At 40.2% G+C, this 14,756-nt stretch overlaps 1 protein-coding gene across 2 annotated transcripts in view; it reads left to right on the top strand.

The window, feature by feature from the left end:
• CHM (CHM Rab escort protein) overlaps positions 1-14,756 on the top strand; it is a 732,389-nt gene that overhangs the window by 80,041 nt on the left and 637,592 nt on the right. For both annotated transcript variants that reach the window (XM_078688468.1, XM_078688469.1), the window contains exon 2: positions 13,497-13,563. In XM_078688468.1, coding sequence (XP_078544594.1) covers positions 13,497-13,563 — 67 coding nt within the window. The remainder of the gene's footprint in view (positions 1-13,496; positions 13,564-14,756) is intronic.

Raw genomic sequence — 14,756 nt, forward strand, 5'->3', positions numbered from 1 at the left:
CAATTGCATCAATACAAATTCCAGTTCTGGAATTGACCTAGGTCTGGGCAGTAGTGAAGCAGGCTATTTTTGGACTTCGGAGTGCTCAGCGGATGCTGCCACTCTGAAAGAGATAGGTAAAGATAACAGAAACCAACATTAACTTTTCAGCGACTTTTGTGTTACCAACAGTATGTTCAATACATGATTTTGACAGTGTCACAAAGACCAATGCATCCAAATGCCATTGTCTCAAGTTGATGGAGTCAGCTTTCCTGCAAGCTGTATTTGCACAGTGTGGAAATGCAAAAGGTTCTCAAGGCAGTGGCAAACATTTGCAACAAGTTGGCAATAAGGAGCCCGGTCTTCAGGGGGTAGCATGTGAATCGCAGCTTATGCTTGAGTAAATAATATTGCTGGCAGATAAGGCTAGCACAGGGTGTTGAAAAGAAAGGCTCTCCTGAGAGAAATGTTTGTTCCTCCTATATAATGACATACAAGAGGCGATAATATTGCAGTGCCTGTGATAGAAGGCATCAGGTGGGAGAAATACACAGCTGCAGGTTTAACATCAACAACTCTACTGGTGCTGTGGTGTGCTGTTGACACTGATTTCATGATGTGTGAGACTGGGGCCATAGATTGGTAATATTCGACCGTAGATGATATTAAGAAGTGTACCTTTGTGTATTTATCTACTGCTAGTCTTAAATGTAGAAAGGTCACTGCTATATTAGTTTCAAGATTTTAAAAAAATCATCTAGATTTCAAACACAATTGAGTAACTGCACACTAATCACACGCCTATTGGGGAGGGTGAACAAGTTACATCTCCAGAGGAGATTACGAAAAGTGTAACAGCCTTAGAAAGGCTTGTAAATCAAGCTGCCTATCACTTTTCCCAAGCCTACTGATCTACATTCAATTTCATGAGAGCCATAGCTACAGTACTATGAATACTTTCAAAGTTCACAATACGTTTACATTGTGAACCATATTGGGTCCTGGAAGATGAGCTGTGATTTGATAAATTGAAGTAAAACTCAAATTGACCCAACATTAACTTTAGCGATTACATGATTGCCTAAAAACCAATAGACAAGATACAGGCTGGATAGGTCAGTTGACTTCCTTATGGTAAATTCATAACAACGAGATTGACCCTAAGCAACTCACCCAAAATCCATTGCATTTCAAAAGACTCCATGGAAATGGCGAATGAAAGAGAAGCCATGGTAGTGACGGATGCCTCTTCTCTAAAAAGGAGAGCTCATCTGGAGATTAAGGGTTGTACAGCAGCCTGCTCGAACTGAGGGTGATTTGCCTAGCCCTCAAGGCAATTCTAACTACCCTTCTTGCCCCACGTGGAACTCTTTGCCACTCATTCAGATCCACATTGCCCTAAGAACTCTGCCCTCCAGTATCCGTCAAAAGGATCCTTGTGGGGTGCGTTTCAGTTGAAGTGGAATTTTTCACTTCAATACTCGTTTACCCTATATCCTTGATTGCTCGGGTTCTGAGGAAGATCAGTTAAGTTTGGGCCCTAGTCACCTTAGAGTCTCCGGATTGGCCAAGAAGGGTGTGATACTCAGACCTTCTGCGCCTTTCCCTATATTCCCCGCTCTGTCTTCGTTTCAAGGGTGACTTTCCCTCCCACTCAGAAGGATTGGTGTTCCTTCTGAATCGCCATAACTTATACCTTCATGCGTGGAGATTGAGTGGGGACTCTTGACTGCTTTTCAGCTGCCTGATGATGTGGTAGATGTTATTTTATCTTACCGTAGATCTTCCACCAAGTTTGTTTTCTCCAGGAGGTGGTGTAGGTTTATTACTTGGAGAACGGACCACCAGAGCGGCCCCTTTAATGTGCACTTTCGTTTGCCCAGCAAGTGTGTACCATGGGCATAGTGAGGGAGAATTTAGAAACCTTTTCCACTTTTCTCTGCCTCCTGAACCAGCCATCCCTTTTTAGCTCCCTCCCCCCCTTGTTTAGATACTGTGAAAGATTTGCCCTAATAGGTTTTCTCCCACTCTCTTTGTTATGCCGCAGTGGGTTCTGAGTCTAGTTTGAACTTTTCTAATGGGGTCTCGGTATGAGCCCTTGCATAGCCAAATAAGCCACTGGCAGGCATTAGGGCACACTGCACATTAGGGCCAAAGCTTTAAGATGTGCTCTGGCCTGGGTAGCCCCTGTAGGCAATATTTCCTGAGTGACCACTATTCATCACTTCATACCTTTGCAGGCAATGTTATCTGGATTTGGAGGTGAGGAAGGATGGGCATTTCGCCCAGTCTGCTCCAGGGTTTCCTGGTGTAACCATCCATTGCTTGGAGATCTATTGAACATGTGAGGAATCTGCAGAGAAGTATACATCCGAATAAAAAGTTACTTACCTTCGTTAACAATATTTCTGGAGGATACTCTTATCTGCCTGAAGATTCCTTGCTATTCTACTCACCTTCACATTTTTTGATATAGTTACAAGCTAGTTGATAAGATTCCATTTCTTATGCTGTTGCACTACATTTCACAGTCTGACGTTGTTCCCATTCAGCTGTTTAGCGGATTGAAAAAATGAAATGGAAGCTGACGTTGTCTTGATGGTGGGGGCACTTTATGGCTCCTGCAACATTACATGGATATTCCTTCTGCCATTGATATGAGGTTGGCGCCCCCTACCATTACGAAGAGCTAAAGAAAGAAGTTTTTCGCACCAGTCCCAGTCTAGTGCCTGGAATGTTATTCAAGATTTGAGGAATTTTCAGATAGATTAAGTATCCATCAGAAAAATTGTTACTGGAGATAAGTTTTCTGAAGGCACAAGGACAGCAGGTAAAATAGTGTTAATGCCCACCCTGCCAGCCAAATGTGCTGCTTGGCTCAAAATAAATACCCATATAAAAATGTGCTGTGGTTTTCTAGGGTGAGGATCCATTCTCATTCATGTTACTTATGAGTAACAGTTCAAGAATGCTTCCTGCAGAAAGGAGCCTGTTGAAGCAAAGTATAGGATCTCAACAAGAATACTGAATTGTATTATCAGCTCCATGCAGTGCGCCCTCTATCTTCTTCTCGTCGTCCATAAATGGATAGTGGATATTTATAGCAAATGAGATGGTTTCTAAGTGATCTAATGTGGCCCTTCGGTCTCACCCAATAAACTCACTCCTCATTAAAGAAGGCATATTCACTCAACACACATACATTCCTATGTACTCTGTTGTCCACACATCTCCATAAATAGAAACAGACCTTGGTCTGCTATGGAAATTATGAAACTTTTTGAAAGTCCCTGAACAACCAAAACTATCGAAAGCTGTACAATGTTGTACAAAGGGAAATTGACCACCATACAAATGAACACTAACAATTAGCACCACTATCATAAAGGCGACTCTGGCAAAATCACCTTGTGAATTGATAACACTCACAAAGATTTTTCTGTTTCTTTAAACCACTTTTACAAATTCAAAGACGGAATATATTGCGTAGTAACCTGTCATCGGAAACAACTTTGCATTGCCATTATTTAAATTGCTCTCAAAATTCATAATTTAAACTCTGCTCTGTGCGGTTAAAAAGCCATTTTATCATCTTTGACCTCTGCTATGTTCACGAAGGACTAGAAAAAAAAACGTTTCAGTCATAAAACAAAAAAGGAGCCTGCCTCCAAAGTGGTTGTATTTACAAGTTTCACCTGCCTGTAATTCTGTCTAATTTTGCCTAAAGCGAAGTTATTCTTTGTAAAAGCAGTCACAGTAAATTTTCTAGTTCTATTCAATTTTCTTTCCATTCTGGTCTTCACTAGTTATAAATAACTCATGAAATGACTTTCAAGGTAGAAAACTGGAATCCATTTTGAAATGTTCTATAAAATAAAGAGTGATTTATGGTTTCATATGATTTTGGCTGAAAGCACTCGGGCTTTGCCAGGTCATCAAAGTCCTGTCAGTGGAATCTATTATTTATTGTTCGATATGCTGGGAATGGTGTAAGTATTTTATTTTATGTTTATCTTATGTAAGTACAGTGTAAAGGAAAATCAATTTCGGATTTCTAATATAGTTTTAAAAAATATATCACCGAGTGCTAACAAAATATTGTGATGTTGAATTCTCCATAAGAACGTAGGGACTTAGATGAAAGAAAACAGTATGTTTAAACGTGTGTATGTGTGTAACAATTATACTCTCATATGTTAGGGTTTACTATACAAACATGAACTGCCAAAGTCTGAAATATAAGTACAATTTTTCTGCTATTCTAATAAATGAAATGTACACACTGTTGAACACAGTTTTTGGTAGAATTGTCGTAGCATACATGAATGTACTGCTGTGCAAAATTTACCGATTACAATGTATACATCCTGAGAAATCTTTATTGCTGGCTACCAGAAAGAACATGGAACACCTTTTGTTGACTTAACACATGCTATAAATGATACTTGTTCTTATACATTTTGGTTTGTCCAATACATGGCAAAGAAATGTACCACTAGATAAACGTGGACAGCAGATCCTTAAAAATATTGCTTCTGCTTCAGTGTACTTATAGATATTTGTATAGAATGATATAATCAAGCTTAACTTTACCAAGCTTGGCGTATTTATTATATATAGATTATCAAGAAGGACTAGCTAGGTTGTGAAAGGAGACTCAAAATGGGTACGTATGTGGGCAAACCATTTGGTTTGGTCATGAAGCCCTCACCCACCAACCTAGTTGGTGGCATGCTTCATCATCGGGCCCACCACAGTGACACCGATTGTGTCCCGGGTGTGCTCCGACTCCAGATTTCTGAGGAGCTGGTATACTTGCTGAGTGTGCAGTGTTGGTGAGTGTGAAAGGTGATGATTAAAAGCTATACAGTGGGTCCCAGTACCGAGGGTGAATGGATAGACTTTAATCACTGGGCCCCTGTTAGCAACTAAAAAGACAAGCGGACGCGTTGGAGTAAATTATGACCTCCTTCGTCATGTGTGGTCTACATGTTTCAGCCAGGCCTTTTATTTACAACTGGCTTTCCTCAGGACCAATGAGTATGTGAAGGTGCAAATAAATATTTTAAGTGATTGTGATGTTGTTAAAAATGTGTCGCACTCGCTTTGGTGCGTTACGTGTTAGAGGGGGATTCCCTCTGCTTTAACTTGCTGTTTGCTGTTAAAGCTTCCTTGGGTCACCTGGCAGGGAGAAAAGACCGGAATTGCCGATCTGCGTGCTCCATAGACCTGTCGTCCTGCTTGCATACAACAACATTATCATTTGCAACAATTTAAAGTTCCATAACTTATTTCAATAGCTTTTCATAACATTCAGAAAGCACGAATAATACCCTCTAGTGGGTTATTTTCACATCTTTGTCAGTATATAATTGGTATCGACATTCGTTAATCTGAGGATGCCAATAACCCCCAGTTTTTTTTATCTTTTTCTTTAGTGGCCCTTCAATTATAATGTGCACAAGTGAATATAAAGGTATTAAAAGACTTTTTTAGAAATAACAGTCCATTATTATTTATAACCTATATAGGAGCGAAATTTTAAAGGTGGTTGTGCATTTCTTTGTCATGTTTCAAACCGTATGGTATTAACATTCATAAGTTCAGTATGTGATGGGATTCGCTTTGTCTTAATTTGCGTGTTCTGTCACCGCCTCTTTGATGCTGTTCAATCATTTTGATTGCATAAAATTTCATTTTTTTCAAATCGCTTTCATGGTTTGATTCCATATGTTTTGCTGCAGCATTTCCCCCATCTTTATTCACAGTTGCCCTGACATCCAGAATCGTTTTCTTCAGTTCACAAAAGGCACTGCCCACATATTTGAGATTACATGGGCACTCTATTACATAGACCACAAACTGGCTCTTGCAAGTAATATGCTATCTTCCATTTTTTCTTGGATGCCATTACAATTTTTAGTTTTTTGCCGGCAATTTGGAGCTCCTGTCATTTGTTACATTTAACAAAATCTGAGTGTGTTAACCAACTAGTGGGTTTGTTCTTCTTCCGAAAGTGACTACGCATCAGAATATCTATTTCGGCTCTTCAAAAGGATATGTTTGGATGCTTGCCCGTTAGTTTGGCTACTGTTAGATCCAATTGCAAGATATTCCAATATTTTCTCAGAATTTTCTTAATTTATTTTGCCTCTGCTGAAAAGTTAGTGATTAAACGCATCACATCAGTTTGTTCCCTGGTCTTGATGTTTTTCTCCTTGTATTTTAGCATGTCAGTTCTAGATTTTTGTTTCATTTTGGTTACATTCGTTCCAATTACATTTTGTTTGTAACCTCTTCTCTCAAACCAGCGGGTGGTTTCTTTAATGTTTTTCCATTTCTTCCTCCTGGGAGCATATTCTTCAAATCCTTAGAATTCACCGATTGATGGCAACTTTCTGCATGTAGTAGTGCACCAGTTGCTTTATTTTATTCATATATATATATCTCTCTCCCTCTCTCTCTCTCTCTATATATATATATATATATATATATATATATATATATATATATATATATATATATATATATATATATATATATATATATTGACACCAACCAAACTTCACCATCAAAGAAGGCGCTGACTCTGTGTATCTCAATTCAAGGGTTTTTATTTCTTACATCAGCTTCTGCTCAGACGCGTTTCGGCGGCTCTTCCCGCCTTGCTCACTATATAGATATAGATATAGATATAGATATAGATATAGATATATAGATAGATATATATATAGATATAAATATATAGATATAGATATAGATAGATAGATATTTTTTTTACTGGTGGTCGCCAGTAAATAGTTCTAGTTAGGACCTAGTTTCCACAGGAAACACATTTTTCATTTTGCCTATAACTTTGGTGCCCTTTGATGAATCCTCCTGCAATTTCAAAACTAGTTTGCCACTCACTTCAGCTGTTGTCTTGAAAGTTTCGGGGTGAACCATCAAGGAGGGGGGGCGAGTAAAAGGGGGGGGGGGCAAAGCAAGTTTTTCCCATGCAAATTCCCATAGAGATTTTAGACTAGACTACAGCCCAAACAGGGGAACTGAGTTACACCAAATTTGGCAGAAAGGTAGCTGTTGATCCAGAAAGCGACCTTTTTGTGAATTGTTGCAAATCCGTTCAATAGTTTTTGAGATATTAAAATAAATCCAAATTTGGATATCTAGGGATGCAGATTCTCTGAGGATCCAACAGTCCCCGTGCTCAAATCTGATTGGCTGCCAACCCTTTAACAAGGAAGTTATGGCAGCCATCTTGGGACTCTGCTTCCTAAAAAAATGTTTTAAAAAAGAGGGCAGGGTAGGACTACCTTGAACCCCTAGATCTGGTCCTGGGATCTCCCTGGGAGGTATTTATTTCAATACTTGCAGAAAATCACAGTGGATCTGGCAAAAATAAATTTGAAAAAAGGCGCAGGCTCCCAGGCTTGTTTTGAAATGATCCCCTCTGAAATCAGATGGGGGGGAGACGCAAGGCCCCCCTCCAGCAGCCAGTAATGGCCCTCGGGACTGCCAACCCCCAGGGCTGGCTCCTGCTGTGTCCAGGGTCCCCACCCCTGGGACATAGCTGTTTGTTTTGACAGGAGCTGTGACCGCTGCTGCCAAGCCAAAGCAAACACAGCGGTTCCTGCGGGAGCCAGCTGTGTAAGTGCTCCTGCCCACTGAAAGCAGAAGTTTCATCTTTTTCCCTGCCAGCAGACATGCGGGCAGGGAAAGATATGAAACTATTGCTTTGCACACAGGGAGCTGCATTTCCAGCAGCTCTCTTTATGCAATAGCAATGCTACCATTTTAGATGCCATCAGTGATGTCACTGCTCATCTCATGAGTGATGTAATATGTGAGGTCATAAGCAGTGCATAGAGGGTTCCCTAAATTATAGGTAGCTCAGGTAACTATAACTATTACATTTCTATGATTTTATGTGTATAAAAGTTGAGCATAACTATACAATCCCTGTAACCATATATTTTTTAGTGAATTTCTATGTTTAAAAAAAAAATTATATTTATTAACTATAATGTCCTTGTAACCTTTGGATTTTTAAGTGAATTTCTATGATTTCTTTAATGCTGTTCCCTAACTATAACATCCTTGTAACTTTTTTTTTGTAAATTTAATTTTTTTTAAATATAAATTGTACCACAATTTCAACTATAAATTGACCGACAATCTCAACTATAAGTTAATTTTTAGCAATATACAATACATTTTATTAACGCATTTATTCTTATTATACATTTTAAAAGTAACAGTTAACAAATCAGTGTAAGGTATCTTATTTAGTTTTTCTATAAATGCATTACAACAAGTCTTTCTCTTTTTGTATTCATTTTATGGATTTGTAAATCAGCCGCAATGCCACCACAAATCCTCTGCGATTCCAGGAACACACCCAAAACTAAACTTCTTATTGGATACAATAAGTGTCCACCTATCCACATTGCAAATCACACCCTAATTCCGTTATTTGGGTTTCACATACCTCTGGAGACAGACTGACAACTACTTCTCCATCCTGTTTTTTCCCTTGACTTCAAAAGTACAGAGTTTTAAAGTCAGGATATCTTCTTCTGAAGATTGAAGAGAAGGGGAAGAGCAGGACAAAGAAGAAGACTTATCACGACCAAGGAATTTCTCTAATGTTTAAAAATATTTCTCCATTCTTTCAGGGATAAAGAAAGTTTGTTCCAAAAATTGTCCAATGTAATAATGCAGCAAAAAACTGTCAAGAGGTACGGATAAGAAGTATTTACATGGCACATCCTCTATGTGGAAACCCCTGTAAACCATACATATAAGGACTCATCACAGGATGATGAGAGAGAGGGAAGCCAGTGCCTCATTATTAGCAACTGGACCATCTGTAAGTCCCTCACCACGTGACCAGATGGTGTCCATCCCCACAAATGCCAGTTGACCTAAAACTCTCATCTGTTGCTCAGTTGATGGATGCTGTCAGCAAGCAACATTCTAACAATGTTTTCACCTCACCCACCATTCCATCTTCCATTCGTCTTTAAACAAATGTAGATATCTTAAAATATATAATGCACTTAACTTTACATTGCATGCTATTAGATTGCATGCTATAAGCAAGTGAGTAGCTACATAAGTTGTTATGTCAGTGTGTAACAAGCTGTGCAAGTGTGGGTGTATAAATGGGTATATGATTAGGAAAAAAGGTGGGAGACTGGGTGTGTTGGTGGTTGAGTGGATATGTGAGTGTATCAGTGCCTCTGTGGGTCTGTCACTGGATGTGTAAGTAGCTGTGTGGTATCTGTGACTGGGTGTGTTAGTGACTGTATGGGTGTCTAAATGGGTATGTAAGTAGCCGTGTAGATAGATAACTGGCTGTGTTAGTGAGTGTTTGGGTGTGTAACTCTGTGCAAGTAAAGTACGAGTTTGGGACTGGATCGCTCTAGTTTTGCAACACATATAAAAACTGCCTAACATCGAGAGAGGAAGTGCTTTCCAGCTAGTTGTATCTCGCATGAGCCTCTGCAGTGGTGGGACAAGATTACTGTTCTAGCCGAGTGTCTGATCTAGGGAGATGAATATTCCCAAATATTTCCAACCTTCTGTAGAAATTTGTTTTGGCCAATTTCGCGGTGGCAGGGGCGGATCTCCCCTGAGGACATAAAGGAGGGATTTCTTCCAGTTGACACTGAACCCGGAGTATCTGTCAAATATAGCCAGGATGTCAAGGACTGCAATCAGGGATTTCTTGGGGGAGGCAAGGTACAGCAGTATGTCATCCGCACAAAGGGAAATACAGTCTTCCCATTCAGGGGACCTGCGCAGTCGGCGGATAACTGAATCTCTTCGGATCCATGCCGCAAGAAGTTGCATGGCCAACGCAAATAGTAGAGGTGAGAGAGGGCACCCCTGGCGAGTCCCATGACTAAGTCGAAATGTGTCCGATTTTTTTGTTGTGGACTACAACTTCCAATTGGCATATTTAATTTACTTGTAAGTCCCTTATAGAGGGGTAAACTCTATACTCGGGCCTGTAAAAAAATTTGTACCAGTGGGCCTGCACCACATATTGTGCCACTCACTCAAGCAGCACCTTAAAATGTGTCCAAGGTCTGCCATTGCAGCCTGAAGGCAGTGTTAAACTGCCATGTCGACTTGACAATAAAACCCCTTGCCAAGCCATAAACACCCCTTTTATTCCATATGTCATCCCTAAGGTTAGCCCTAGGTAGGCCGTAGGGAAGGATACTCTGTAATCAAAAGGTTGTATAAACAACAAGAATCCACCAGTGGGTGCAGCGTGTTCCCTCCGAAACATGTCAACGCACACAAGAGGTGATGTACATAACATTACATAAACACCTCTAAATTCATCTTTTTAACAGTACCAGCCCGGGGACCCATTACAATTTTTTGAGTCACCCCACGAGCCAGGTACTTTTTAATTATTCACTCACTCTATAACCCCACCACCCACTCACATTTACCCTCATACGCACCACGCATAGTCATTGAAAAAAGTACTCCCGCGTAGTCGTAGGTAGTAGCACGCCGCATCCCGTAGAGGGGTGCGAAGACCCCAATGATGAAGCATGACACCAAGGTGTGTGAGGGGTATTTTAAAAACACTATGTGCTCCCCACCCCTGTAGGGAACACGCTGCACCCACTGGTGGATTATTGTTGTTTATACATATTAATTTAGGGAGAACAAATCCACACGAATATACTCTCTCTCCCCCTTTTTGTTATCCTTATAATCAAAAGGTTGGACACGTACTTTTAAGTTTTACATGTCCTGATAGTGAAAGATTCCTAAAGTCATTTTACACTACTGTGAGGCCTACTTCTCCCATAGGATAACATTTTGGATTTTTTATTACATTTCATAAGCTGTAATTTCCAATTGGGACATGGTAGCTATGCCATGTTTCATGTCTTAGGCATTGTGGTGAACACTGCCAGGAAGAAGGACTGCTGTGCTGCTGGAAGGACTGCTGCTCTGCTAGAGTGCTCTTCTGAAGGGCTGCTACTCTGCTGGATTCCTGCCCTGATTATCCTGCTGGTCTGCTGGGAGACAAAGACTGGATCTGCACCTGTCCCAGGACCTCCAGAGTGACTCACCAGGGCGATTTTGCTGGCCTGCTGTTGAGCCACAGGGAAACCCGTACCTGGATCCAGCCTGAGTGAGACCTGATCCTCTATGTGGTTCTCCCTAGTCCTGGACCATTGGAAGTGGTGCTAAAGGTTCCCAGATAGCCAAAATCAACAAAAGTGGAAACTTAGAACATTTTTGGCTAAAAACTGCTCTGAGAAACCAGGAGGATACTGTAACCAACCTTCTTGCCTATCCACCTAGGAATGACTTTGCGGGTTCTCCCGCTACATTCTTCTCCGCAGCAGCAAGTCCCTTTCAGCTGTCCTTCTTTGAAGGGGTATCCGACCTCGCGGAACTGTCTTTGGCTACTGCCTTTACCTCGTCCTGCTGGAGATTTTCAACTTTCATCTCGACGACTAAGTATGAATGTAGAAATCTTCACCACGGCTTCGGCCCAAGGCCATCCGGCAACAACGCTCCCTCCTCGGACGCCTCCTGCAGCCTTGCCCTGGTAATTTTCCAACTGGTAGCCCAACTTAATTGGTCCTGGTTTCCCCTTCAGTGTCGCACATTTTAGGTAAACATTGGTCCACTGGAGCCAGCAGGTTGTAAATTTCTGTACTTCTATATTCGTATAGAGGCATTACGCTATATCAAACTCAATAAATAAATAAATGGCTGACCCAGGACCCGACTATAGAAGTTACTGTTTTTCCCAAAAAGAACCATTCTAATACTCTGGAGGAAATCCTACTGTGTGCCTTGAAATGAGAACATTCTGGGCCGCCTTGCATGGAGATAGAGCAGAGCAAGGCGGACAAGAAGCAAGGCCTATTAGACTGACACCTGCATGGAGGACCATCACAAGGAAATGGTCCAGCCACAATTTGGGACTTTTTTTCAGCTCAGCTGCCTAGAGTGAAAATAAGATATCTGCTTCATAGTAGGATTATGTGTCTGCAGGAGGCTTTCTAATGTAATGTAATGTAAAAAGGATTTGTAGAGCGCTGCGTTCACCGGACGGTTTCTTGGCGCTGATGCGATGAGTCTGATATGCCTTATACTATTTCCAACTTTGTTTGCGTTCATATCACTTCATGTTTAGCTGGAGAGGGCTGCTTAGGGTTTTTCCGTTTATTGTTCGCCATAGGATTGTATCTTGTTGGTTAAGGCTGTCCCCTTGAGTCTGGAATCATTTGGAGAAATCTCTTTAACCCTTGTTATCGTGGTGATATTGCAGTTAAAAACTTAAACGTAATACCACTTTCCCCCATTGCTGCTGGGAACCAATATGTTGACCTAATCGCAGCAGATAGTCAGCCTTCCGTAAATTTGGACTACAGCTAGCTATTTATGAGATGACTACCTCTGCAGTTTGGTATCCAGAAACATCAGTAGTCCCCATGTTGCGAGTATGACTTTAGAGATCGGTTAGAGCAGTACAATGCCTTCTCTTTATCTGTGTCTGGTGTCCCATCACTGACAACCAGATGCTATCAGCTCAATTATTTAATCACTTGCAACTTTGACTTTGAAGTATACCTTATGGGCACCAGAAAACATTTTGCTGTGCAAAGGCCGCTGTTTCTGTGCTTTGAGTCGCTTTCAAAGATTCTCAAATTCATTGGCTCATGCATACTGAGTTGAACCTATTTTCTACAGAAACTATATTATAGCAGATTGAAAAGCTTTGTGTCTGGCACTTTTAATTCCTATGACTGGGTTATGCAAATAAAGTTACAGTGAGATAACAATATGCAAAGTGTTCTGAGAATATCCGAGAAAATCACATATCTACCTCCATTAGATAATAATGATCAGATACTGTGCAATGATGTATTTGTGTTCTTTTTCTATTTTTTAAGCGGGGGTGTCTATACCCTCATTACAGCACCAAGCACTTTTTCGATCATTCCTCTCTACAATTTAGTCTCCTTACATTCCTTTATCTCTTTAATTCTTAAGCTATTTGTTCTGTGGCTCACTTTCTTTTCTCTTAAAACAGTTTTTAACTTATTGTTTTTAAATGTTCTTGGAGGAGAAGGTGTTCTCTTTTCATCAAAGTGCATTTCTGTTTTTTTTCTGCTAAATCAGGTTTCATTTATTTGGTATATTCGTAGTAGGTTTCTGTTATTGTGTGTTTTATGAATGTATGTCATAGAATCTTTAAAAAAAACCTTGCACCTGCCCTTTCTCCCAAAAGTGCTCTACAGTGCTTTAGATATGCCTTTATTTATGTATTATTTTTATTTGTGCCTTTAAATTCGTTGATTGTAGAAGTAAATGCTACCTTTAATGTAGAACAATCAAATAGGATTGAAAGTTTTTGGGTTTACTTGACACTGTTTTGTCCATGATGACTTCAATTTATTGAGTCAACCTATGACTTTCAATAAATTAACTGCAGGGTCAAAATATTTTCTCGTCTTTCCCAGGGTTACCTGAGTCGATTATTGCGGCTGCATGTTCAAGAACTGGGAAGAGTGTTTTGCATCTTGACTCGTAAGTAGCATCTATTACTTTTCCTTTCTTTCATACGTGTTTTCAGGAAACTTGCGGTCTAGTCATATTTAAGTACGATTGCATCCCGCCTGGTTTCGAGTTTGATGTTGATGTTGTTTCCTGATGATCTAAACGTTTGCCAATTACAGTATATGCTATATATTTTATTTAACAGATTGTGCTTAGAAATAGCTTCTCTTTTTACATTGTTCCCTTCTTTCAGAATGGAATCCAACGTGTTCTGGCAAGTTGTTTTTTATGTATTTGTTTAAAAAAAATATCTATCCTTTGTGCAAGAATTGGCATATCTCAGTACACTGCAATAGTCATATGTCCGAACATTGCATTTGTAAGTCAGATGAGGACAAACGACACATACATAATTCCCTTAATACAGAACTCCCTCTTCCTCCTCGCTCAGAGCAACAACACCAGGCTACTAATAACTTCTGGGTAAGGCCATCGAGTGCAAATTGTTGCAACCTGAGATGTGAGCATCATATATTTGTCAATCACGTTTTTATTTGAGGGCCTAGGAGCAAATCATAAGACGTTATAGGAGTATACACATTTACCAATGTAACGTACAGCACATCATATTATCACAACATATTATCTGTGCCATAACATTTTATTATAAATACCTTTCTCTGCCGACATTTAATTAATCTGTTGTGGTAAATCATCCGATTTGGCCTCTGCCCAAACAAATCTCCCAGTTTGCCACCAATCCGAGTCCTGCAACTCGCCCCTTTATCACACGTAAAGCTTTCAGTTCTGCCATTGTCCATCTATGTACATTTTTCAGACAAAGTGAACACTTTGGTGCAACGCTTCCCTTCCATCCAATTGCTATTTTTATCATGACCAGTTAGACGCCAGATCTGTAAAACAGCATACACTCTTGGTTCTCTTCATAACTCTCAGCAAGCACGCTAAAGGATTAAGAGGTATCCCCTTCCCCCAATCTCCCCATTTTCATCCACTATCTTGGACCAGTATGGCTGAATTAGCGCACAGTCCTACAACATGTGAAAGAAATCATCCTGTGGATGTTGACACCTGGACCAAAGGTCTCATGATCCTGGGAAAAGTTTTGTCACCTTTTTTGGTGAAATATAAATCTAATGAATGTAGATAATTTGTGTGAACTTGAATCTCTAATCCATAGTTACGATCTTTGGGTAGTCTAG

Source organism: Lissotriton helveticus, chromosome 4_1 (assembly GCF_964261635.1).
Source record: "Lissotriton helveticus chromosome 4_1, aLisHel1.1, whole genome shotgun sequence".
Lineage (NCBI taxonomy): Eukaryota > Metazoa > Chordata > Amphibia > Caudata > Salamandridae > Lissotriton > Lissotriton helveticus.